Below are 26764 nucleotides of genomic sequence, written 5' to 3'. Positions count from 1 at the left end.
TGTGCTTAGGACTTGTGAGTCACTTGGCTGCTGCCTGCGACTCTGCCTGAGCACGCCTAAATGTACTTAAACACTGGCACGGTATCTGGTATAGATCCTGTTGTTGTCCTATGTGCATAACCTTCAACTATGAAACAATTTGACTTGTTACCTTCCAGTTGGTGGTGGTGGCAATAGAGTGTGGAGGCATGTAGCTAGCTTTTATTATGCTATGCAGTCATGTAGTTAGCCAGTAATGTGCCATGAATAACCATGTTGCTAGCTAGTTATGTGCCATGTATAGCAAGTGTATAGATAGTGATGTGACATATGCAGCTATGAAGCTAGCTATGGGCCATATATTGAGTCAGGTAATGTGCCATGTATTTGAGACATGTTTTGGCAGGACAGTTCTTAATTCCGACCCACGCGACCCATCTACCCCTTTGAGAGTGTTTAAAAAAATGAAAAATAAAAGCTCACGCCACTAGAGGCTGCTAATGGGAATACTTTAATAGCTCAGATTTAAGTTAATACAGGTGTATTCACGGATACATTCATGTAATAAACGTATCCATTGCTATCTAGCTTCAAACATTTGGGCTACTGGTTGGCTGATTTAAATAGGGAAGATCAAATCTGTTTTGGTATTGTTGGTATTATTAAACAACATGGAATATTGTCGGTGTTGCATATATTCAGGTGATTATAATAATCTGTAAATTTGAAATAAAGTTAAACTGTTCCTTTACTTTTTCAATCTCACTGAGGTGCACCTCACTGTAAAGCCTCCGTTCACCAGTAGAGACCACATTGTGTATACCAAATCTTGAACTTTGATGATGTAGTTTATGGCGAAATTGGGATTACAAGAAGAGTCCCAAAACATACAAATAGGGCTTATCCATTGCAACTTCACATTTCAAAGACCGTCTCCATTTTTGAATCATAGGAGCATTGGAATGTTAGTGATTATGTTTGTGGCAATGCTTTTTGTGGTAATAAATCGTGAAATTATTCCTCATTATTGGGAAACATTGAGAGGACTTCTTATTGAGAGGACTTCTTGAGTCCCCTCAATAAGAAATACCATGATGCATTCTGTGTACAAGCCCAATAGACTCATTCTCCTTTAGTTAGATGCACAATTAAATTGCTATATTCAGAAGGGAAAGGTCCCTACTTAAGCTTAGAATGTAACAACGCCTATGCCAAAAAGAGAAGCAAATAGCAGAAAACATGAACCCAACATGAACCTTCAAAATTGGGTTTTTGAGAATGGAAGTCGAGGATTTGCAAAACCAAGCAAAGTTGAAAACACATGCAGCACTATTAGCTTTGCATAATGGTTAAAAATGTGTGTGTTTGTGTGTGTGTGTGTGTGTGGTGTGTGTGTGTGTGGTGTGTGTGTGTGTGTGTGTGTGTGTGTGCAATATTAGCAGACATGGCATTCATGAAGAGTTGCAAGATAAAGTTTGTCAATGGAAAGTCGACCCTTCTTTCCCCTCAACCTGCTTCTACTCATACTGTGAATAGTGTCAATTAACATTCCTCCTTGTCTTGGCCTGTCATGCTGCCATAAAACCTACAAGCTTCACTTGTTCTGCCTGCCTTCACTCCCACTCTCCTGGTGTAATGACAGTGTGAGAGGAGAGAGGAACGGAGAGGAGACAACAAGAGCGAGAGGAGAGAGGAAGGAGAGGACAGAAACGAGAGGGGATGACAGTAACGAGATGAGGAGAAAGGAGAGGAGATGACAATGACCAGCGGAGAGATAAATGAGGAGATGACAGGAGCGAGAGGAAAGGAGAGATGACAGAAACGGGCAGAGAAAAAGAGAGGATGACAGGAACGAGAGGAGAGTCTTAGGTTATTTGTGCTATCTTATTGGCAGCTGTTTGTTGTTAGTCTAGGACTCTTGAGAGGAGAGAGGAAAGAAGAGATTAGAGGAGGAGAGGAGATGACAGGACTGAGTGGAATGGCTCAGGGCACCAGGTTGTGTTTTCTTTTCCATGTGTGTTTATTTGAATACAAAAGCTCACATGATTGATAAGTCAGAGCCAAATTAGTCATAAGCTTTCCTCAAAAACAGGCAAGTAACCAACTGTTCTTGTTTTGACATGTTCTGTATGTATTTTCAAAATATGAAATGATACTTTACAATTTGCATCCAAAAATCAAATCAGAAGATCCCAAATGAACACAGAATCAGATTGACGGACCATTTAATGATCTGCAGAAGTATGTTAAACAAACATTTATTTTACATTGTAATTGTCCTCATGGAGGAACAGCAAAACACACCCAAAATGAAGAATGATCAAAAGACAAAGTTTTAAGTTCACTTACATTTAAGTCTATTTTCATTAATTGCGTATAAAAATTAAATAAATAAAATATAAGTGCCTTCAACAAAACCGTTGAGAAACCTCAAGCCTGAAGTCATAGAAATATTTACAAAATAATGTAAAGCATGGTTTACGTCCAGAATCGCACCTAGCTTAGTCTCTCCTCCAGGTGGCTTCGTTTTGTTGCACAAAACAAAAATGAGGAGCCTGAAAAGAGACGATGTAAAGGTTGGGGATCTGGATTAGGACAGCAAAGATGAGGGAATGGGTATCTACAGTTTCACTTATGAACACAATACTTAGAAGGGGAATATGGAAAGTTATTTGATACATCGTTTGAGTAAAAATCACATTCTTTTCCTTTAAGTTTCTTTTTTCTTTTTTCACTTCATTATGTATGAATTCAAAATATGTCATGCTGTTGGTCGTATCTAAAAGGATGAAGTTTACACAAAACAGCAGGGGGCAGTAGAGGACAGCAGGAAAAGGAAAGAAAAAAGGCAGTATATTAACCACAACTGCAACAAGAAGCAACAATTGTTGGATTCAAACTCCTAAACTGCTTCTATGGAAATAAAACAAACAGGAATACAGCCTTGTAACTTCATGTAGGCCTATGAGAGATTGGGGTTAGGATAGAGTAGGACTTTTTCTACGATCTGAGCGGCATATACAAAGTCGCGTATGAAAATAGTAGGTTTAATCAATCCATTGCGATTGTGATAGCAATTGAAAAAGGATATTTTGGCACAGTCAATTTAAAAATATTTCTGAATATCACTTCTGGTTCTAGTTGGGATTCACATCCTGCCCTGCCTGAAAAACAACAAACAAAACAACAACAATCTGTCAAAAATAATCCACTTGGTCTCTCCAAACATCTCTGCAGTCTTTAAATACTAATATTTACAATTTCCCAATAGTCCAATACCTTCCAGCTTAAAAAACATCAAAATAATACATATTATTCACAAAGTTCCCAGTTGAGGCATTGCGTGTAAACCTAAAACATGTGGAGTCCTAGTAGTATTTCCTGGGCAAAGAACCCATTTGAGGATAGACAGTTGGAATTTGGCTGACAAAAATAACTAAGCAGTGCAGTAGATATGTTGATATGTAGATCGATAGATTACATCATTGATCAGGCGGTCAAAACTCAGTCAGCTTCCTGGCACGTGATCCCCTATTTTTTTTTTTGCTCAAGCAACGTTGACCAGTGGATTGTTAATTGATCACACAAATCTGTACACGATTACAAGTGTCTTTTCTCATAGTGCAATGCCTGATCAGATTGGCTTCTCTATAAAACAAAACAAAAAACAACCAATTCACTTTATGAAAGTAAAAACATCCCTTTAGGTCTCCTTGCGTTGCTTCCCATTTGAATCCTACACGTTCCTCAAAAGATGGCAAACATTTCAGTTAATCTCAATGCAACGTGTCTCCAGAAAAGGCAGGGATTAGGGATGGGTGACTTAAGGACTTGGTGAAGCAACAAAAAAAAGAGAAGGAAAAAAATAATTAAGTGCATGCTTAAATAATAACAATAATACAAAGTCGAATCCATGAAAAAAATAAGTATTTCCAGTCTTTTAAAAAACCGAATGAGTCTAAAGAGGCTGGTGTTGGCTTGGTTTCAGGACAATAAAAAGACGATGTAGAAGCCGTTACACCGACGCGATGACAATCATGAGGTGGGGAGAGATGCTGGAGATGCTGTTGAGGAGGTCGGGGGCAAGGTGCGACAGGTGCACCTCGGAGAACTCGCACGGTGGAAAGATCTGGACCACGAAGGCTGGCTGGAGACACGGAGGGAGAGGAAGGGTTAGAGAACGGGATCACCGCAAAGCTTCATGGCACCACGGCACTGCAGGCAGACAGAGGCCCCACAGCCGTGACGACAGCCGGTACATAACTCATTTGGTTCACATTGTTAAAATGTTGGATCATTACTCAAGTAACAAGTTTCTGATCTCATTCATTAAAGCAAGGGTATGAAAACTTTTTTTTGCGCAGTAAAGTCAAACCAAACCATGACACAGCTTATTTAAGAGGAAAAGGGCTGCTTATTTTAGATGAATTGATCCAGGCCCAAATCTCCACTTAAATACAGATTTTAAAAAATGAAGATGTAGACATGAACTCCACACCGACCTGATTGGAGCCAGGGTTGGGGACGTTGATGATGCCGGCGGCCTGTTTGGCCTGCAGGTAGGTGATGAAGCCCGTCTTCAGGGCCTGGGTTTGACTCAGGACATCCTCCTGGTCTCGTCCACAGGGCAGGGCCAGCAGCAGACAGTAGTCATTCTCCACCTGGCATAGAGTCCAAACACGGTCAGGAAACATGCACTAAAATATACCGTTATCAACATGAACAAACAAACAAAACAAAAAGCAGACGCAAATGGGGTAACACAGACGCGAGAGTGAATCGGAAGTACCCAGCATCACAATGTGTATTATTTCGCATTCATCATTCATTCAACTCAGCCCTAATCAGAAAATGTCATGTTTTTACTGTTTTCTTGTATCACGGTATTGAGCGATCTGGTCACTCACAGTCATTCTGCGCGCCACGCTGTCCAGCTGGGAGGCCTCCAGCCTCATCCTCTGGACAATACGTAGCATAGAGCCCCCCTCTGGCGGGGGGAGGGAGCACTGGGCCAGCACCTCGTTACCAGAAACAAAGTGCAGCTGGACGGCAGCCTGGTCGTTCTTCAGGGCCAGCAGGCCTTGCCACACGATGGGATATTTCTGTAAAAATAAAGCGAAGGAATCAATATTTTCTTTTCACTGTGAATTATGCGATGGATGTCCCGAAACTTTTTACAGCTGAATACGCTGAAAGCAGAGGAAAATCATTGTCTCAAAAGCAAAAACTGTTCAGACGTACGGCTGTAATTCTTCCTTTCACCTTACCTTTAGAAGTTGCACCATGTCAGTGGAGCAATGACCAGAATGCTCCAGCTTTCCCTCCGGATGTAAGCGTTGGGCCCCTATGGAGAGCCCTGTAGGTGGAGGTGCCGTTAGGAAGGCTGGAGGGCCCTGGAGAGATGAGTCTGCCTTGTGGGGCATCCCCGCGGGTAAAGCCATCGGAGATTGATAGGAAGGAGAGACGGCTTCCCTTTGCATTCGTGACGCATGTGAGAGGTCCACAGAGGAGCCGTGGCGAAGGTGTGAACTCTCTGAAGTGGAGTCCATGGCCCCAAGGGAGCCGGCAATGACAGAATGAGACACTTTTCCCCGGAGTCCTAGCTCATTTTCTGAATGGACCTGGTTGGTGAGACATAAAGTGAACAGTAATTATAAATTAATTTAAAACATTGGATTTAAATGATCAAGCAGGAAAAAAGCAGATAAAAGACATAATGTATATCAAGATATTAACTAACCTGTGATGATACAATTCCTCGATTAGCCCGATTCATTCCCACAGAAGGACGTCTAGGAAACTGGGAAGGGAAGCCCAACATGTCCCTGTAGACGGGGAAGGAGCCCGCGGCCCCTGGATGCATTCGCTGAACTCCTTGGGGGAGAGAGGACCCCATCACAGGACGGGACGCATGACCTCCCATGATCCTACTCTCAGTGTGCGATGGGTGCACGTTTTTGCCTTCCAGTGCTTTGGGAGATTCCTTGATGGTGGATGTTGTGTTGTTTCCCATAAAAGGGCGGATGGACGGCGCAGAAATGCTTACCGGTGAGATTGTGCTGAGCTCTGAAGGGCGTGCCTGCCTCGCATCCACAGCTGCCTGCTCTCCGAGCTCCTGGTGCAGTAGAATGCGTTGGTGCATGTCTCTGTACTGATCCAAGCGTAAGCTCCTTTGGTCATTCTTCATCATGATCACATCTGGTTGAATCTGGGGCACGGGGGGCCTGGGCAGCCCTTGGTTGAAGTGCCTTCGATCTTCTTCAGACCCACTGCTGTTGATGCCCCCTGACACCACTCCCTGCGGACCCAGGTGGGACTGCAGCACCATGTCTCGGATGACGCTGGATTTAGGTGTACTTGGATGATGTGGTGGCAGGGTTCGTGGGGACGGCAAGGAATCGGACCGCCTTCCATAGTTAATGGCGGAAATTGGTTGTGTATTCAGCCTAGCCTCGTTGGCCATTGAATTTGCCACATTGTGAGGCGGCATTATGACCGATGACTGTTCTGTGTGTGTATGAGGCATGCCAGAATAGGGTGACAAGGGGGACAAGCCAGGACCCAGGGCAGAGGTACCAATAGGAGAACTGCTAGGAGGACAGGCCTTAACAAACGGTGAAGGAGATTTAACTATTGAGCGTGGAGGCTGCGCCTCCTGCTTCATTAGGGGAGCTGGGCGATCAGGTGGGATGCCAGAACCGGGACTCCTGCTAGTGCTGGAGAGTGATGTGTGATGTGGGCTCATGCGTGGACTGAGGTTAGAATGCGGCGCGGGCCTGCTCATGTCCATCTTTTTTGGTGCCGACTCTGTTCCTGGTCCTCTGTTTCCATGAGTGTGTCCATGTGACTGTATTACTGCTTGATTATACATCAAAACTTGAGAACTGGCGCCCGATGGTTGAAACATCTTCACAACACCCCCCTGGGACCCTGTGGGATACGGGACTTCGTATTTTTCCGGCCTTTGATTTTCTTGCTTGGTACTAGCAATAACAGGTTGGGAGTTGTATGATTGGCCACTCAAAAGCCCTCTAGTGTGTCCATAAATTGTAGGGGTCGGAGGCCCTTTTGGGGTTGAGGGTTGACATGATGGGGGGATTGACTCTTGCTTAATATGAGATTTGGAGACGGATTGCTGAAACTCTATGTCCCCAGCGCTCGCTGGAGGGATCGGACTAATTTTAGCTCTCAACCTTTGGGGTCCTTCAGTTTTCTGACCCGAATAACTTAACACAACAACACCTTCTGAGGTGTTGACTCGCAGGCCTTGGCTGGCAGCTGTACTGTAAGGAGTGTTCTCTACGACAGATCGACCTCTGGGGACATCGTTCATTGTATCGAGTAAATGATAGCGACTGTTCTCATTTGAGTTTGTCCTAAACTTTTGCTTAGGAAGTGATTGGCCAGTGTTACGGTTGCTGAGGGAAATACGAGGAGTGTCTTCAGAGTCATATGGAATCGGTATTCGACTGATAACCGAAGTAGAGGGAGAGGAAATGACGGTATGCTGGATTTTCTCCCCGTAGTTTTGACGTGACTCTGTAAGCGGAGATGGTTTGGGGTATTGGGGCTGTGGTGATAAATGGTGTGGTTCTTCAGGGTGTACATGTCTTGCATCCACAGTTTCAAGAGAATTTTTCTTCTCCATTTTTGGAGAAGGCTCTGATAGTACAGATGTCAGTGAGGTGTTTGGCATATCCTTGTTTTTTAATGCTGAAACATATTTTGGTTCCATTAGAATTTTTCTTAACGTGCTTGAACTTGGATCTGTATCTGATGCCTTGGTGTCAGGAGGTAGTGCTGGATTTCCTTGCGGGCCTGCAAGGGAAGTTACTGCTTGTTCAGAGAGAGTAACCACAGCAGCATGAGGCGAATGAGGGCCAAACATTTTACTTCCCTCAGATTTAGGCAACCAGTCTGGGGTGATGGATTTCCCATGGCGCAATGGAGGAGCAATGAATTGGGACACGGGGATTGGGGGGGCTGGAGAAGGGGCAATAGTTAGGTCTGGTTGCTTCGCTGCTTGTACACATTTTCTGCTGCTAGATGCCTTGTTTGTGCCCAAGTGAAATGCTGATTCTTGGGGTACAGGCTGTTCCATTACAGGTTGCTCTGCCTCTTTAGGGGTGTCCACCTTCATGGCACTCGAGATGTCTTGTCTGCAAGTTGCCAGTGCAGTAACAACCGAGGCACCTGCGGTGGATGCAGCTGGGACAGCCTTGGGGTTGGTGGTCTGATGGTCTTCGGGGATTGACTCTGGGAGCTTGCTATGGGATGCTTCCGTTTCTATAACCTCCTTAGATGTTTTATTTATTTTGATTGCCACGCCTTTACGACTCCGGGGCTTTTTCACAGTCTTAGTTTTGACCTTGCCCATTTTCTTGACCGTTTCAGGTGCCTGTATTTTGGAGACTTCAGGACTTGCAGCGGTTGACGGACCTGCCTTAATCTCTGACAGGACTGGCTTTGCGGCAGGTGTTAAGGGTGCAACGGCTTGGTCTGCTGTTAGATTTTTGTTGAACGCTAAACGTTTGACTGGCTTTCTGATCTCATTGGTAGCGGGTGAAATCACAGTGGAAATTACATCTGTGTACCTAGGAGGAGCCGTGAAACCTTCTGGCTCTGCAGATATGTCTTCAGATGTAATTGAATCGATGGCTGCAGCAAGTTCTGTTTCACATGCAGGGAGAGCCTTCTTCTCCACCTCAACCTCATTCGGTGGCTCCAATGGAGTAGGGGGCAGTGAAGGTGTCTCTGCAGGTGGTTCTTTCAATGGTTGAGACTGTTGACCTGTAGAGAACTTAGCAATATTTTGAACAGCTTGCTCCAATTCCATTTGACGTGCTATAAGATTGGCAGATGGATCAATAGGAGTTTCGGTTTCTGATAAATCTTCCATTTCCACTGAACTGTTTTCCTTTGTTTCTTTCTGGGGGGACACTGATTTAGTTCCTTTGTTATCTTCAAGTCCTGGTATTGTTTTTGTAATGGTGGCTGCTTCAAAGGATACAGACTCATTCTCTTCTGAACGAAGTAAACATTTAACATCATCAACACTGACACGTATCTCAAGATTTTTTAGGTTGTGCGACTTCTCATCAGTGAGCTGTTTTGCATTTCTTTTTAGTCTTGCAGTTTTTATTTTAGTAATTTTTTCAGGTGGTTTTATCTGTGAAGGCGTGACGTCTACTCTGATCATTTCCTCTTCAGAGGTTGTGTGAACATCAAAATCCTTTTTTCGAGCTTCCTCTTTTTCTGACAATTTTCCTGACAGTACAGAATCCTCTTCAAGTTTTGTCTCCAACAGTTCATTGCTCGCCGAATCACTTTCCTCTGCTACTAAATTAACTCTACCTATTTTGCTGGCTTTCTTTACTTGAGGTTGCTGCACTTTCTGTGTCACGGGTGAACACCATTCCTCGGATGTTTTCAGGATCTCCAATGAGGTTGAGCTTACCCCGAGATCCACATCCTGTTCCATCATTTTGGGCTGATCCTCCTTCACTGGTGATACTTCCTCCCCCTGTCTGCCTCCCCGCTTGGGAGGCCGGCCACGCCTTGTAATGACCGATTGATTTGGACCATCCTGCTGCACCTGGTCTTTATCTGAACCCCGCTTGCGCATAGAGCGCAACGGCTCAATCACTTCTTTTCCAGCTTGCTCCCCTTCATTTAGCGTGGCATAGACAGATTTTACATTTCTGCGACGTGTTCTTCCTTGAACTAAACTTGAATCAAGAGTTTGTTCCAAGTCGGAGGCCTGTATTGGGGTGTTTTTCCCCTCTGATGTCTTGGATATTTCCAGAGGAGATGAAGCCCTCTTGAGTTTTTCCTTGTCAATGCGTTCACTCTTTCGAGTCACAGGTTTTTTACTAGGTGGAATTTGAGAAATCCGCTTAGAACGTAGCCCTGATCCGGCAGCCCTTGCTCTTTTGTTCTTAGGCTGTTTACGCTTTGGTAACAGCTTAATGTCACTTTCCAATGGTTGAGAAGATAAATATTTGTCTGTCTCAGATTCCTTGCATTGTTTAGATTCTTCATCTCCTGTTTTGGGCTCAGTGGTTAGACTTTCAGTGAGACGGAATTCAGGAGTTTCGCCATCAAAACTACTTAAAGAGCTGCCAGATGTTGGGGGCTTATGGTCCCCACCACCTCCAATCTTCAGTTTGGTATTACTTAAAGTCACTTTTTCCTCCTCTTGAAATTCTGGTTCTGAAAGGGCCAAAGGAGAGTTCTCAGGTAGTTTAGTCACAACTGATTTAACATCTTTCAATGGTGATTGTGGTTGTGATGAATCAAGAATGTGCTCTTCTTCGTCTTCTTCTGGGGCTTTACTGTCCTTCATTAATGGAGGAGAGGTTTCCCTGGGAGAGGTAATCTGTGGTGAAAACGGGACGTTGACTATGGAATGGACAGACTCTGTATTCATTTTGTGCACTTGATCTGATGCAATGACACACAAGTCATTGTTGCCATTTGGCAATTCTGCTTTGATCTCAATGGGCACATTTTCAGCATCATGGGCAGGGTGATCCTTGTCTTTTTGCTGCTGTAGCTCAAGAAATCGACTATGGAAAAGCACTTTAGACTCTTGAGGGATGTTAACACTTCCAGAAACAGGTTGCAACTCAGTGGTACTAAGCTTAGCCAGAGGTTTACTGGCTCCAGTCTGTATGTCCTGATCTTTGCGCTCAAGGCGTTGCAAACGCAGTGAATCCTGTTCAAATATGGAGCTATGGAGAAAACGGGAGGCGAACAGTTCCTTTCTCTCCTGTTCTTGTGGCTTCACTTCGTCCTTTTTGTCACACAGTTTTCCTTCTGAATTGGTACGAATCTTTTTCTTTTTCATGTACCAAGAAGGAATTGGTCGAGGCGCCAGCTCAACCTTCTCCTTGTCTGAACAACTGTCGGTGCTTGGGAAGCAAGTGGGAAGAAAAGACCAATTCTCCTCCCGGGAAGAGTACAGGGTCTTAGCTCGTTCCAGGAGTGCTTTTGTATCAGGAGTAATGGTCTTATCTAACGCAAATGAATAAAACTTGTTCTTTTCCAAAGAGCCTGAGAGCTTATGGTCAGGACACTTATCCTCACGTTCTCTGAGGATGTAAGATAGAGAGGCGTTGGTGCTGGGAAGGTCATTTTTGCCCTCACTATACTCATCAGAATCAGACTGTACCTCTGCAAGATTTGTATGTATTGTGTCGTGTTTTACAATGCTGGTTGGACTGGTCATTTCCATCCTCACCGAATCAGATTTGATTTTTCGCTCCCAGCGATGCAGTAGTTCCTTATCACACCCAAGCAGTGCTGATTTAAGCTTGGAGAACTCAGTATCTGTAGACTGAAAATCTCTGGTTGTCAGGTCCAAGTTGTACTTTAACGATTCAATGTGTGGGAATGTTTTCTCATCTGCTATTGGAGAAGACCTTTGCTCTTTTTTTATGAATGATAAGGAAATCTGGGCACCGCCCTCTTCTTCTCTTGTGGAAACCTGACTTGCACTCAATGATGTGATATTCTGTTGTACAGCCTCATGTAAATGTGGAGGGCTGCAGATGTTTGGTTCACTTTCTGGGGAGAAGACTTCAGTGTCAGATTGCTCCAGTTTCTTGCGTTTTGAAGATGAAACATTGCCTTCATTCAGATCCGATTTTCTGAGATCACACGGCATACAATCCTTTTCAAAATCATAAGCCTCATTACATGGTGGACTTTGAGATTTTGCAAATGTGTCAGGCTTAACAACCTTTGGGCCAGGCCAGCTACTCGATTCTGTTTGCTTTTTGCACCTTTTCATTTGTTCAAAGTGTGAAACAAGGTCTTTGTTGCATTCAGTAGTTTCTTTGTACTGCACTATGCTGTCTGCAGTTTCTAATGAACCCGGTTTCTGTTCTTTGTATTCTGCATCGGAATTGCTATCATCAAACAACTTTGTTAAAATGGAGCTACTTTGTCCTTTGGATAACCCACATTCCATTTGAACATATGACTTTTCCAATGAATCCATGGAATATTCATGAAGGCTTCCTAGTCGTGATTGCAGCTCCAGGGTGAGGCCAATGGAGTTAGTTTCAGAGTCTTTTCTATCTTTTGGACTGTAAACAGAAACTATGTGGTCACAATTGTCTTTGCTGTGGTCCCTTTTATGGATCCTTTTTAAGACAAGGCTCTTCTCATCAATCAGCTCCTGGGAACCGTCTCCTACTAGACACGTTTCCTGTCTGTTGTCTTCCTTCTCGGCATGTCTTTTTTGTCGGTTGGGTTTCCCAACTGAGTCTTCAAAACGCCTTTTCCTAGCCGCTAAACGGTCAATATCCACAGATAGGCTATCAAATCCGGCTTCAGATTTACCAAGTTTCTTTGTCTTTAATTTGGCATCTTTCTCAACAACATCTATCACGCTAGACAAAGTCTTTTTTTCTACTTTTCCAAGCTTGGGAATATCCCCCTTTGAGAACTCTGTGGTACATGGGGGACTTCTCTGTTCTTCTGAAGGAGATGCCAACGGATGACTGTCGCTTTCCCCCTTTGGTCGTCTTTTCTCTGGGGCCGCATGGCCAATTGTTTTACCTTCTTTACTCTCTTTTTCTTTGACGCGGGTTAATTGTACAACACACGGCAAAATATCCACCTTTACCTTCCCGCAGGCTTCCTTTTGCGTCTTTATACTTTTACTTTGAAATGCTGCCACAGGGCAAACGTCCCTTTCGACTTCAGGTTCAACCTCTTGGGAATTAGGTGAAGAAGCTTTGAGCTTCTTCAGCATTTGCTTATCGACTTTGTCTTTTCGTCCTACCCGCTTCTCCTTGTCGCTGACGTTTCCTCGTTCTACGTCAAAAGTACGATCTTTCTCAAGCTTATCAAGCTTGTTGTATCTTTCAGCGTGTGTCTTGTCGGGTTTCTCAAATCTGGGTGGGGAGACTGAACTACAGCTTCCACTCCTTTCAGATGACCTACAGCACAGCCTGCGTTCAGAGTCACTCTGTATCCTCTCCGAAAGGGAAGGTGATGCCGTTGGGCTGGCGAGGCGGTGGGGAGGAATATGGGCAGGGCTTTGACTGCGTTCAATAGTCCTTCTGCCATGGTCGCGTCCGTGGTCGGTTTCAAAGCGTTCCCTCTCCCGTTCACGTTCCCGCTGCAGGTAGCTGTATTTGCGGATGTCCTGCTCGTAGGGGTCTGCTCTGTACTCTCTGTATTCCCGTGGGTCTTCAAAGTATTGTGGATCGTAGTAGTCTCCTTGATATGGATCCCATTCACCGTAGAACTCCCGACTTCGGGTCGGGTATTTGCGTCTTGGATCTTCAGTGTACGTGGCCGAAGTTCGTACGTTGTCATAGTAGGTTCGCTCGGCCGAAAACTCATATTGACTTCGTCGCTCATCCCTGGAAGAAAATAAAAAGCCAGAATTAAAGATGAATGACTATGTCAGAAACAATAATACTTCATCAAGGTAGATTGGGAGGTGGTCAAATAAAAAGCCTGCAAACCTTCGATCAGTTAAGAGATCATAGAAATCCCTGATGTCCTGGCCAGAGGCCTGCATCGAACGATAAAATGCCATCTGACTCTCCTGATTGGCAAAGTCCACCTGCAATAAAATAAAATATGGTTGACCATATTGTATATATAAGATATATACAATTGAATTATAGTCGACTCTCATTTGGAATATCAACAATGCATTGGTAGTAGCATAATTTCATAGAAATACAACATGGTTGGACTCACCTTGACCTTATTGCCCCCTATCTTCCATCCCTTGGCCTCTTTGACTGCAGCCTGCGCGTATTCAATGTTGTTGTACAGAATTAGGGCCATCCCTTTCATCCTGTCGAATACAACCTAGAGAAGAAGGAAACAGGGTTACATGGTTCCTTGAGGAAAGGCAATGTCCAACGGGTGCGATAAAGTTAACACAAAGACCTTTACCTTGGCAACATGTCCATAGCGGCAGAAATGACGCGTAAGAAACTGTTCTGTGGTGTTTGATGCCAATCCATCCAGCCAAACACAGGTCGTAGGCATGCTTTTTCCAAATCCCAGCTAAAAGTTGCATTGAAAGAGAGATTGCACATTTTATTTGGCAAATGAATTACTTAACAATTAAAAGCAAATGTATAATTGTAATGAAAAATGGAAAAGATGATTACCTTTAGGCGATTGCTGCCAAGATACTCCCCATCCATTTTCTTGATGGCCTTACAGACACTGGCGATGTCGCAGTACTGTAGAAAAGCATACTGGGGGGCTCCATTCACCTTCTTGATGTCAATATCCTTCAGAAAAAAAAGAACCAGGACAGTTACTAAACTCCATGAGCCTCCAAATAATTTTAAATAATTTAATGTTGATAAATGATAAATGTTGACAAAAAAATAATGTTGTCAACATACAACAATTTCTCCAAAGCGTTGAAAGATGTTGAGCAGATCATGATAGCTGGTGGTCTTCTCCAGGTTCCCTATGAATAATGTTCGAGTGGCTTTAGGGTGGAACTCATCTATCCTCTCGTCCAATGGGCGGAACTCATTCTCGCTTTCCGTCTCTGAAAAAAGACCGAAAGCTTCATTATGAACTTCTAATGGTTCTCCAATGAGCGATCCCGTAACAAAGCATTTTCAAAACCTAGCCGTGACTCACCAGGGCCGTTCCAGGCTACGACCTCGATTTGCATTCCAAAAAACAGCTTCCCTTTCGACGCCCCCTGGGCCTTTTCCTGGTCTTCTTGTTGGCGGAAAAACACGAGTCCGTATCGCTCCTCAGATGCCCCATGGATCTGCACGGAGGTGACCTTACCATGTTTCTTAAATTCATGGAACAGACCATCCTTTAGACTCGTATCTGTGGAAAAAAAATAATCAATTAAAAAAAAGGGGCCGATTTATATCAATGCATCAAATATAAACGTCCCCAGATGAATTGATGTGCAAGCCCTTCTGCGGCACCTCTCGCTTGGACAGAGAGTGTACACTGACCTGTAGAGCGCACGGGAAGATTTTGGACCTTAATGCCGAAGCTTTTGCGCGGTTCATCCTTGTCGAGGGAGGATAGAGCGAGGGCGGAAGGGGCGGGAACCGCAGCAGACTGCACAGAGCGTGCAGGGGAGTCGTCACTGGAGCTGGTGCTGGAGTCACTGGGAGCACACACAACATTGACTAAGAGAGGAGCACTGTGCAGAGGTGTAGGGTTTTAGTGTTTACGTCGGTGGCTCAGTTTCCATACGTTGGCACAGTGCACACAAAAACAGCATTGTGAAAGCCAAGTCCATTTGAGGAAAAAACAGATTCACAATCAGGTGGGAAAAGATGGGGTGGATCCACTGAAAATAAATAATTTGATTATTGGCAATACCTAGGGAGAAAGAGTGCCATTATGGTCGACGGCAAAGAGGAGAAAGAGATTTGATCCATGCATAGATATAATATCTATATATTTGTAAATCGATCAATATAATCAAATGTATATAACCTTGCATATTTATAAGAACCTTGTATAATTAATCTATAATAATCCCATATTAAGGTAATGTGAACAGTATTAAGAGGGGGCTTTATATTCCATCAGTGGGAAATTCAGTTGGGGCTCGTGCTTGCGTCCATTTTAACACAGAACCCCGTCAATCCTCAGACCCTGTACGCTGTTCAAGGCACATTGCCGTTTTGTTTTCTTCTCCCCTCTTCTCCTCTCCTCTCCTCTCCTCGTCAGACACTCCCGGAAGTGCTGCTGACGAAACCTGGCCTATGGGGGCGGGCAGGGAGCCAGCAGTGGCCAGCCATTTCCAGTTCCAACTGGATCTCAGAGGAGGTGGGGGAGGGGGATGGGGGGGAGCCATTACCCACAAACAGAGGTAGGCAAGTGAGAAAATACACCAGTCCCTCGAAAATGTCCCTTGCTGCACTACTTGACCCAACCACACGGGGAACCAGACACAACAAAGATACTGAAGCAAAACCGTGGTGACAATTTCTGAAGCAGATCTCAAGGATAAAATGTAATTCACTCATTGTAGGCCAGATTTGTTGTTGTTTTTTAGGTGTTGCTATTTATTGAAGTGTGATGAATATTCATCTGGTATGTACCAGATGAATACAATTTGTTTCATTTGATAACTGAAACATTGATCATCTCTTCTACTACAGCAGGTGCAACCATCTACCAGCTGTCTCTCAGGAGCAGGATCTTCCACAAAGCCGTCTATCACACCTTGATGATGGCATCCTGACAGAAAACAATGCCTTTCCTTGTCATCACATTATGCTCACTTATTCAAGAGACAATCTCAATTAAAACATGCATAGCTCACTTTGCAGTGGTGCATAACGCAATGGTTGATAGGAAAGCTTTGCAGGAATACATCGGTTTGTAGTGCACTGAAGTTAGGTTCACATTATTACATTTGGGAAGATGATTTAATTGGACAAAGAGCATTCACTAGCCACCAAGCTGACTGGTATATAAATAGCACATAAAACAAAACAGCCATGCCAGTCAGTACAGAGAGAAATAGAATTACAGTTCTTGATGAGGTTAACTGGACAGATTTAAATCATTTGTAACAAAAAAGTGGATTGAAATTAAAGCACTGCGAAATAGGAAGAGTGGGGATTCTAATTTTAAATCAGAATTATGCAGACTACTTCTATTTTTTTTCCTCTTCTTCACACACATTTATTTGGTGAATTTGACAGGTAAATCAACCATCAGTAGTCAATTGTTTCCCACCAAACTGCTAATATTTGTGTACTAAATGGTATAATACAATAAGATCAGTGCATAATCAAATTGAATCAGGACGTCAGAAAACATTCAAAACAATCAAGAAGAATGATGTCTATAATGTTATAGGGCGCCATGTAATTATAACATCAGAACACGACATATGGTGCCAGCAGGACATCCAACGGCAATAAACGTTTTTGAGTCGGCTCACCTGCCACTGGTGCTGCTGCTGTCGCTGCTCATGGAGTCGGAGCTGGACGAGCGACTCCGGGAGCCCAAAGTCTGCCCGGCCAGAACGGCCGTCTGCCCCGCCAGACCGGCCGTCTGGCCCGCCAGCCTCTCAGGAGACGGGTTCCGGGAATGCGCGGAGCGGGACCTGCTGCGGCTCTGGCGGTACGTGCGCTCAACATGGCGCCCCCTGTCGTCCCGGTAAAGGTCCCGGTGGACGACGCTGGCCAGCGTAAACGACTCCCGGGCGCGGCCGGACTCGTAGCGCGGCTCGGGCGTCTCGAAGCGGCAGGGGCTACGGCTGTGGGCGCGGTAGAAGCCGATGACGCTCGACGTCGATCCCCCGCTACCGACCACGGCGCCCGCTGCTCCGCCGGCTCCGCCGCTACTACCGGCCACACAGCTAACGATAGCCCCGCCAACACCGCCGCTGCCGCCACTGCCCGCTGAGGCAGACGCAACGCTTCCACTAGGGGTTAAGGATCCACTCGCACCACTCGTGCCCAGAGTTCTGTCCCTGGCGTCGCGATAATAGTCCGCTTCGTAGTGCCGCTGGCGCTCAAAGCTGCCGCTGCCGGCGCGGTCGTGGTGTCCGTAGGTACCGTGATCGTACGCTCGCTCGCGACTCTCGCCGGTTCTGAGACACAGGGAAAGGAAAGGAAAGGACAATTTACATTACACTTCCTGGCACATTGATGTCACCGTTATTCCAGCCAAAGTTGATCTAAAGAACTGACAAGGTAAAGGGAGAACTTTTTTTTTCAAACTCTCAGAGGCAGAATTTTGTAAATGTTGTAAATATTATATCTAAATAATTTCGTAATTTCAGTGTAATTCTACTTTGTAGTATTTTTATTTTTTGGATAGATAAGCCCAACTGCTAGGCTAGGGGCCAGTGGTCTTGCTTTTCCTAGATGCCTAGCACCAAAGCCACCTAAAAAGGTTACGAGCACAACTATTAAACTAGCTAACGTAGCTAAAAGGTGTTCTAGCATGGTTATAACCATTTTTTGTTGGATATACGTAGGCCTTGAGCGACGACCACACAACACTTGCTAGGAAATTGTAAATGTTGCAGCTGGTATTTACGTTTTGAAATACACTTTTTGCTATGCACACAGAGAAGCATTCCCCTTGAGAAATTTTACGTGTTAGATTACCACACAAAGTAGGGTTGGAAATGGCATGTGCACTATAGTTCAGTGCGGCTCCTAGTGTAAACTACCGACCCTTACATTGTAAAAGAAAGTAATAAGACTGTGTTGTCCCTGCTCGCCCGTAAACCTACCACAGGTCAGGTTTCTGGGTCAGGCATCTAAACTAGAGCCCGACCGATATAACGGTTGGCCGATTTCAAATATTTGGTATTTCCTGATATATGCCCATATAAAAACTTTAGAAATTGTGTTAATTTATTAACGTAATCACCTCTTTATATATCCTCTACTGTGGTTGCTCAACCTCTAAACAGAGAACATCCATGTTAACACTCGCAACTCCCAGATTTACATCATGTTCTGTGTGAAGGGTAGTAGCTCCTCCCCATACACGTAATTGGTTCCTTTAGCTCATGGTATTAATGCAATGTTTCTGTGGCTCGAAGCATTGCTGGAGGGTAAGAGCAAACACTAATATCGGTATCGGCCCCTAAAATCCAGTATCGGTCATGTTCCAAACAAACTGCACTTTGACCAATGTGTGATTGAGTGTAACATGTCTATTTGTTCTCGCAATTGGGTGACATTTCGAGCTTATTGGGTCTTTTAGTTCCCACCAACAGAACAGAAAAGTTCTGTGGGTCAAATAAATATTACTTTACGATAACATATGGTTAGAAATGACGATTGGTTACAAACATAGGGATGCTAGTAGGGACGCAAAGTAGGGACGGTGGAAAGAAAATAGATGTATGGAGTATCAGGATTGTTTGCCTCTGCAATACTAGTACCATATTCAGTTTGACAAAAATAAAAAGATTTTTGAAAAATAATGGGTACGTGTCATATCAATGTTATATTAGTGGAAAAATGTAAATGTTACCGGCCTACTGTATTTGCCTATAGTTGATTTGCATCAACTATGTTGTGATTTGTTCAGCCACTTTCACAAAACACAGATGGGCCTGCAGAACCCCAACCCCAACATGATACCCATATGTTAAACAAAACAAAAAAGATAAACTAGCACAAAGAAATCGCAATATCGTATCGCAATGTTAACAGAATTCCAATACACATCGTATTGGCACTCAAAAATCCTTGTAATATCATATCATGAGGTCCCTGCCAATTCCCAACTCGACGATCTAGTGGTGGACAATTTTATTCCACCTTTAACGGATTAACACAACTATTCATTAACTGTGCAGCAATTTACAGCCGTGCATCCAAAACTAGAGCCTGACCGATATATCGGTTGGCCGATTTAAAATATTTGGTATTTGCCGATATGTGCCGATAGGAAAACTTTTGAAATGGTGTTGATTTTTTAACGTTATCACCCCTTTATGAATCCTCTACTGTGGTTGCTGAACCTCTAAACAGAGGACATCCATGTTAACACTCCCAACACAAACAGATTTACATCATGTTCTGTGTGAAGGGTAGTAGCTCATCCCCTTACACGTAATTGGTTCCTTTAGCTCATGGTTTTAATGCAATGTTTCTGTGGCTCGAAGCATTGCTGGAAGGTGAGAGCAAACACTAATATCGGTATCGGCCCCTAAAATCCAGTAACGGTCAGGTTCTAAACTAACTGCACATTGACCATTGTGTGATCAAACTTATTGGGTCTTTTTGTTCCCACCAACAGAACAGAAATGTTCTGTCGGTCAAATAATTATTACTTTACGATAACACATTGGCAACTTCAACAAAATACAAAGTAACAAAGTACCAAATTAAACAATTGAGCTACCTCTTTACCTACATTTTTTTACTTAACGTCTGATAAGTTATAATTATTTACAGTGGGCGCGATAGAATCAGGGGGAGAGGCACGGGAGGAGACGATTGGTAACAAACATAGGGATGCTAGGTGGTATCAGGATTATTTGCCTCTGCAATACTTATTTACAATATTTTACTATCTTCAGGTTGACAAATATAAAACATGTGTTTTGAAAGATAATGGGTATGTGTCATATCAGTGTAATGTATTAGTGGAAAATTGAAATGTTACTGTATTTGCCTATAGTTGATTTGCATCAACGATGTTGTGATTTGTTCAGCCACTTTCATATACAAAACACAGATAGGCCTCTAGAACCCAACCCCCAAAGTGATTCCCATGTGTTAAACAAAACAAAAAACACAAACTTGCACAAAGAAATCACAATATCGTATCGTAATATTTACAGAATTCCAATACAAATTGTATTGGCACTCAAAAATCCTTGTAATATCATATCATGAGGTCCCTGCCAATTCCCGACCCGACAAACTACTGGTGGACAATTTTATTCCACCTTTAACGGATAAACACAACTGTCATTAACTGTGAAGCAATTTACAACCATGCTTCCATTTAAATTGTTCAAAGTAAAAAAATTAAGTGTTTTATGTGTAAGAAAAAAACACAGTATCAACAACAATGTTTACATTCAACCATTTCAAAACTAGATTTTATCTAGATTAAAGTGTGCATTTTTTTGCACAAAGGGCACGAGACACTGACGAACCGCCTCAACCTGTCTAGACGTACTAGCAGTTTCCAAGAAATCTCTGCATGCACACACACATACAGGTTTCAGGTTTCGACCACATCCAAGGTCTGCACAATCTCAGAGAATGGGTGCAGAAAGCACAGCCGCGGGAGATTCTGTCTTGATTAGAGCCTATCTTTCGACAATCTAGATTGAATATAGTATACAATACCACCGGAGTTGGTTTTGACAATGGTTTTCTATATCAGAATACAGCCCTCTTTGCATAGCAATCTCAAAACCGTTTTCAATTTGTGATTTGATGATATTCTAAATGCTCATGTAAACAGGGAAAATGTGCTGTACTAAATTGTTGCACAAAACATTTTGCTGCTCAAAGCAGTTGGAACACTTGACCATGACAAATTGTTTTCGTGGCCTTATTCTGCATTATTTTGTAGGTAGGTATACTGTATAGGTGATGGAGGGATCGTATTTCCATGAACAGCCCATGTGGTTGGAGGGTAACTTAATTTTCTCTTATTGCATTTAAATGTGTGTTCCAGGTATGAGGTTGATGGATTATTTTGACCTCTAGATGCTCTCAGAAATGCAGATTCTTGCAGATTCCCTTAATTTTAATTTCCAAAGCACACAGGTGTTACATTATTCATGATTTCTTTTTTTTTAATCAAATGTTGGTCTATCAAAATGTATTATGTCATGAGTAGTATAATTGTGTTTTTGTCTTGTTTTATTATCAGTCAGCCAGTATTTTTGGGCTGTGTAGCAATCCATAGACCCTTACTGTAACAATGTATCTGACATTTTAATTTGATTGCCTATGAAACGAATGTGTAACATTTTCCCCTATTAGCATAGAGATTGAAGTCTGTCTGATAATATAACCGTCACGATGACAACTAAGATAGCAACAGCACATTAAAATATAATATAATCTTTATTTCCACAGCTTATCTTGACCAGCGTAACCAAATGATAACCAAATGAGAGCATATAATTGAGTCCTATAAGAAATGACATTTTCTTACTCAAAATAGGCTGCATGGCATTAAAGGTTGCACATCCATGGATACGGCAAGCCACCCTGTTGATCAAATGTGACAGTGTTTCACTTTGATCACAGGGTGAAAAAATACCCAAGAATGGGTGTGGAAATGGGCAGAACAGGTTAGGCACAGGGAGCGAGAGAAGAGGAATAGGGCGCTATCCAAGGGAGAAACCAAGAAACATCCCACAGGCAGAAATACAGAATTTCTCAAATGACTCATTTAGTTAGCTGGGAGAATGGAGGGGGAAATAGGAGGTTTCAAACGAGGATGTAAGGAAGAACAGCTATAATACACTGGGCAGGGCATACCAACCTTTTGGGAGAGGAGTAACTTGGACTATTACTCCAAATATAATCTAAGGAGATAGAATATAGTGAGCAAAATGAGGGGTAGGTTGCGGAGTGTGGAAAAAAAAAAGAGGTAAAAAGTCATCAATTGGAAAATGTAATCCATGTCATTGTGGATTCCGCTGGCGACAAAGATGTGCTGCAGTTCATTATTCTTAAAAATAAAATAAATAGTTCAATTGATATAGTTGGGCATGAACTCGTCCATCTCGATATCTGACAGGAGGAAAAAAACATTTGCAGATTTTACTTCCACTGAGAAAAAACTAAAATGCTGAAGAACATAATAAATATTAATATAGCGAGTGTCCATACATATTTAACTGCCAAGGTTTCAAAGGCTCTTCTTTTGCATCTTCAGAGAAATTGTAAGTCTTTCATCTTAATTTAGTTAAAGTCCAGCAAATTCCAATTAGATCACAGTGTACAAAAAGCAATTCCATCGTGGCAGAGGAAAAATTGACCAAAAAAATATGTCTTTCAACTGGTAATCCAGAACTTGCATCAACATATTCAGAAAGTAATCATCCAACCGGAAGGCAAATGGTTCGGCGATGTTTGGTAACCAATAGATGATGTCTCTCCAAATGGCTGTAACCAAGAAACCTTGCTGGCTTTTGAATACTGTTCAAACATTTCTGGGGCTGGAGGAAGTTACATCCCGTGTCTTTGGAGGTCCACATTGAGAAGGTGTGTGCAGTAATCCATTGGCGATAGGCAAGGTAATCTCCATTGGCACTGTTAGCACTCCTTCAAGTCCATTACTTCCATCTGTTTGTATGTTCCAACAATGATTCACATTGATCCACAGCAACAGTCGTTGACTTTGTCATTGGACAATTTAGAAAAAAACAACCGAGGAAGTCAGAAATCGAAAATGGAGGGAAACATTCTGCTCCTATTTCCTTTTGTCTGAACTGGAACGAATGCATCTGTCCATTCATTGGTGTGCAGTAAGACATAATCCAAAACAAAAAATGAAAGAGATGGAAAGATGCCCAACCATGAGTTTCTGAATCGTTTAACATCCTTGGGCATCTGATCAGTGTTAATCCGTGACGGAGAATACATATCCTGGATAGGTTATCCGCATCACTCCAAGCCGAGAAAGGATTTCGTACCACCAGGAAAGGTGGCAAATATTTTGGAAAATCCAATTTGACTCATCCAAACAATGGCACACTTCGTGTATTCTCGGTTGTTTTGTTGCTCAGACGTACAAGAGATTTTATATGAATCCATTTGGCAGGGTATGGTTACTCCAGATGAGGTGGTCCCAGGAAAGGTGGATGGACAGCTCATGGACTTTGTCCACGCCAACTCATTGCCTCACACAATCACTCATTTAAAAGATCCAAAGATAACCTCAAACCATACGTCATTTACCACTCATTCAATCAAAACCAATGTATGTGTCTGCCAAGCCATCAAATATGCTTTCACTTTCACAGGGTGTCCTAGTGTCAACACCTCACGACCGCAAGACCGACGGAATCCAAAACACCCTGGGATTTCTTTTTTTAGAGGTGCTCCCTAGAGAATCATAACCTCACTCCTTCTGAACCCCCAAAACAAGTAAATGAATAGATGGAAAGATGCTCTGTGGTGGGTGGGGAGCAATAAAAAAAAAAAAAAGTTCCTCTTGCCTTCAGAGAAACGTTGGCCACTTACCCGTCTAGTCTGCGTTCATAGCGTCCGTCCCTGTTGTGGAGTGAGGCGGGGGGCACATACACCTGCCCCCCGGCTGCCCTTGTGAACCCTGATACATCCCGGGCACGAGACCCGAGGGACAGGCTATCGTCCAGTCCTCTCGCGGCGCTCGGGATCGTGCCGGGCTCATTGTAATCCGTCCGCAGGTCTCTGTCGCCCATCTTGTTGATAGCATTGTGCGCCTTCTGGGCACTTTTGATGTCCACGAAATCCACAAAGGCTGCCACTCCTCCCTCAGACCCCCGCTTGGGAAGGACCTTGACACTCTCCACGCGTCCATATCTAAGAAATGAATTAGAACATAGAGAGATGCCCACATTTTTAATATGCTCAGATTCCTGCAAGGTATTTTACCTGAAAATCTAGTGTATTTAATTGTCATCCATTCAAGTAGATTAATAATGCTGAATATTAGGCCTATAGGTTAATATGTTGAAGTGCAATAGAGCAATAGAATGTATTTTATTAAAGAAAATCGTTTGGACAATGCACCATCCTAGACAGTTAGATTGAATATGCATTATATATTATCAATAGGCATTTATAACATAATGTAGGCTATAGCCTGTAGGCTAGAAGTCGTTTTACCACATGCATGATATGGTAAACCTAGTAGGCATATTTGCCTATCCACGAATCTTCCATTTATTTAGAAATTAAAAAAATATATATATAAGATAAAACGCTCTAAATTGGCCGTTAATTGCTCATGAACATATTAATTGGATAAGCTGTTATTTTTGTTTATTTTCAGTGCAAATTAAATGATACTGTTGCTTAATGACAGTGGCAGAAAAATAGGAACGCACGTCGCGTTTCAATGCAAGAGGTGGACCTACCCCGCATGAGAACCTAACCATAAATATATTGTATGCCAGTTCCCACATTGAATAGCCTCCGACGCCATTTTAGAAAGCTGTTCACACTGCTTACTCATTCTGCCGTCCCCCATCTTCAATGACTTCTATCACACATTGGACTGTCATGCACCTGCATACTCCGATAACCTCTCCTTACATTGTGGCCAATTGAGGACGACTGAACGTGCTGCCCAAAACGCCCTAGAGTCTCCCTGACGTTTCCCATGGCTCGACTATATTGAAATAAGAATCACTGGCGACAATTAGGTGCATTTTAGTTGACGGCACGCTATGATATAGATGGAGGTAGTGCGGGATCAAACGTTGAGCATGTTGCGCGGTACAGCGACGCTCTTAATATATTCATGTCTAGACATCCCTCGAGCTCCGGTACAACGTAGGCTCACAGATAGACGGAGAATGGCTAATTTCACTGCTTATCCATTGCGTTTTTTGCTGTGGAAGTCTTGGTTTTCCTAATATTCTGGTTGGATAGACCCCCGTTTAATTCACGTTGGGTGAGAGAGCGTGTCTGACGCCAAGCTTGATATGAAAATTGGAAATTATCATGTTATTTGCAAGACTGTTTAGGGCCGTGCACGTCTCCATATGTTGGTTGTTTTCTATGATAGCGAAGCCACTTCCAGCTTCTTGCTCTGAGAACCTGTGCTGGTCCTAGACCCACGCTTTAATGGTTATATTTCCTTTTGTTGTACAAAGCCCACCAAAATTAACGCATCATTGTAATTGCAATGCCATGCCATGCCTCATTCGACACATTTGAAATATTTCAAATAATACAAATCGTGATTAAATGATTCATCTCTGATATTGACGATGTGCTGCGATCTCTCCACACTAGGCTGCACGGTGAAGAATCCACGGTTCAAGAATAATGGGGAGGAAAAAATGTCAGTGTGCAATGTGGCAAGCTCAGTCTTTCCAGTAATATCTATTTATTTTACACATTGCATGAGCTGAAATATGCAATATTCACCTAAACCGCATTGCACGTTAAGGGAAAAAAAACTCCGATATGCCACATTTTACATCGGGAAGCAGCATCGTGGCATATAATTAAATAATGAGTGGTTCTTGAAACCATTGAATTATCTATCTTGTGCATACAATCACGTTATTTAAAGCCAGTGTGGTCCAAAGTGCACATGTTAAAATAAAGACATGACTGGAAATGATAAATCCGCATGACGAAGGAGCAAAACACTGGTTTCAAAACTCGCAGTAACAGATGCTCCCAGTACAATATGCCTTAGTAGTGAGAAAAATGTTTTTCCAAAGCAGAGCCATCGTTTGCCAAAATCTTCCTGTCACGTATTGAGGACTTTGTTTACACTGAAAGTGGGCATATAGTCATCATTTACCAAGTGATGGATGGCAGGGAAGATGCTGTGTTGTGTGCCGTTACCGTATGACCAACAAGTTACGTGCAAGGAAAGGGTTATCTTGGAATTGAAGACACCCAGCCATTTGAGTCCAGCCAGATGCAGGTATCGATATTCCTTAGTAAGAACTGACAGTAAAAGCGCTGAATGCATCTCGATTCAACTAACTTACACTATTATTATTTTTTCTCGGACTCTCATAAATGTGATGGGGTGGTGGACATGTGATGGAGCACCTATTGTTAGATCTGCACGTACATCGCACGTCAGTCAATACTCACCGCTTAAAGTGTTCAATGATTTTCTCTTCTCGTACATTTTCGGGCAAATTTCCAACCCATAAATGTCGTGTTTCCCGGACCATAGTGTGTATTCCTGGTCCCCGATCATACACATGAGTTTGCTCGGTCAATTACCTCCGGGGGAAAATAACATATTTGCAAAATAAACGCAACAGAATCCTCCGGCCGTCCTGACCCAGTGCAACCATAAGGCTCGACCCCCGCACGCTGTTTGATACTCAACACTGTGAAAGCGCGATCTGGCATGTCGTGAACGCGCTCTTCACTGTTCCCGTGACTAGGCGCGTCCCTGACTCCGTGCGACCTTTGGTCGTAAAAAGACTGCTAGTAGCTGCCTGAAAAGATGCAGCAATTCTATTCGTAATGCGAAGCACACCGCGCACGCGTGGCATTGTGTGAGAACCTTTTGCAACAGAGCTCCTCGGTCTCTTTGCGCATGCGCGCTGTTCAAGGTAACTTGTCTGGGAAGCTTTCATTTATCATAAAACGAAAAAAATCATTAC

The 26764-nt window shown here is 43.2% G+C and overlaps 1 protein-coding gene across 1 annotated transcript; it reads right to left on the bottom strand.

Moving 5' to 3' along the window:
* Positions 1 to 1985: 1985 nt before the first annotated feature.
* spen (spen family transcriptional repressor) lies at positions 1986 to 26764 on the bottom strand. Its single transcript, XM_056593509.1, has 15 exons — positions 26241 to 26764; positions 23658 to 23978; positions 16907 to 17560; positions 14952 to 15109; positions 14617 to 14817; positions 14370 to 14521; positions 14127 to 14252; positions 13906 to 14019; positions 13705 to 13818; positions 13464 to 13564; positions 5720 to 13358; positions 5247 to 5600; positions 4887 to 5081; positions 4482 to 4640; positions 1986 to 4126 (listed from the first exon to the last, which is right to left on the bottom strand). The coding sequence occupies exons 1-15, from the start codon at positions 26321 to 26323 to the stop codon at positions 3995 to 3997; spliced, it is 10503 nt and encodes a 3500-aa protein (XP_056449484.1). The 5' UTR covers positions 26324 to 26764; the 3' UTR covers positions 1986 to 3994.

This window comes from Gadus chalcogrammus, chromosome 7, assembly GCF_026213295.1.
Source record: "Gadus chalcogrammus isolate NIFS_2021 chromosome 7, NIFS_Gcha_1.0, whole genome shotgun sequence".
Classification (NCBI taxonomy): Eukaryota; Metazoa; Chordata; class Actinopteri; order Gadiformes; family Gadidae; genus Gadus; species Gadus chalcogrammus.
This window is presented reverse-complemented; position numbering and strand designations above follow the sequence as displayed.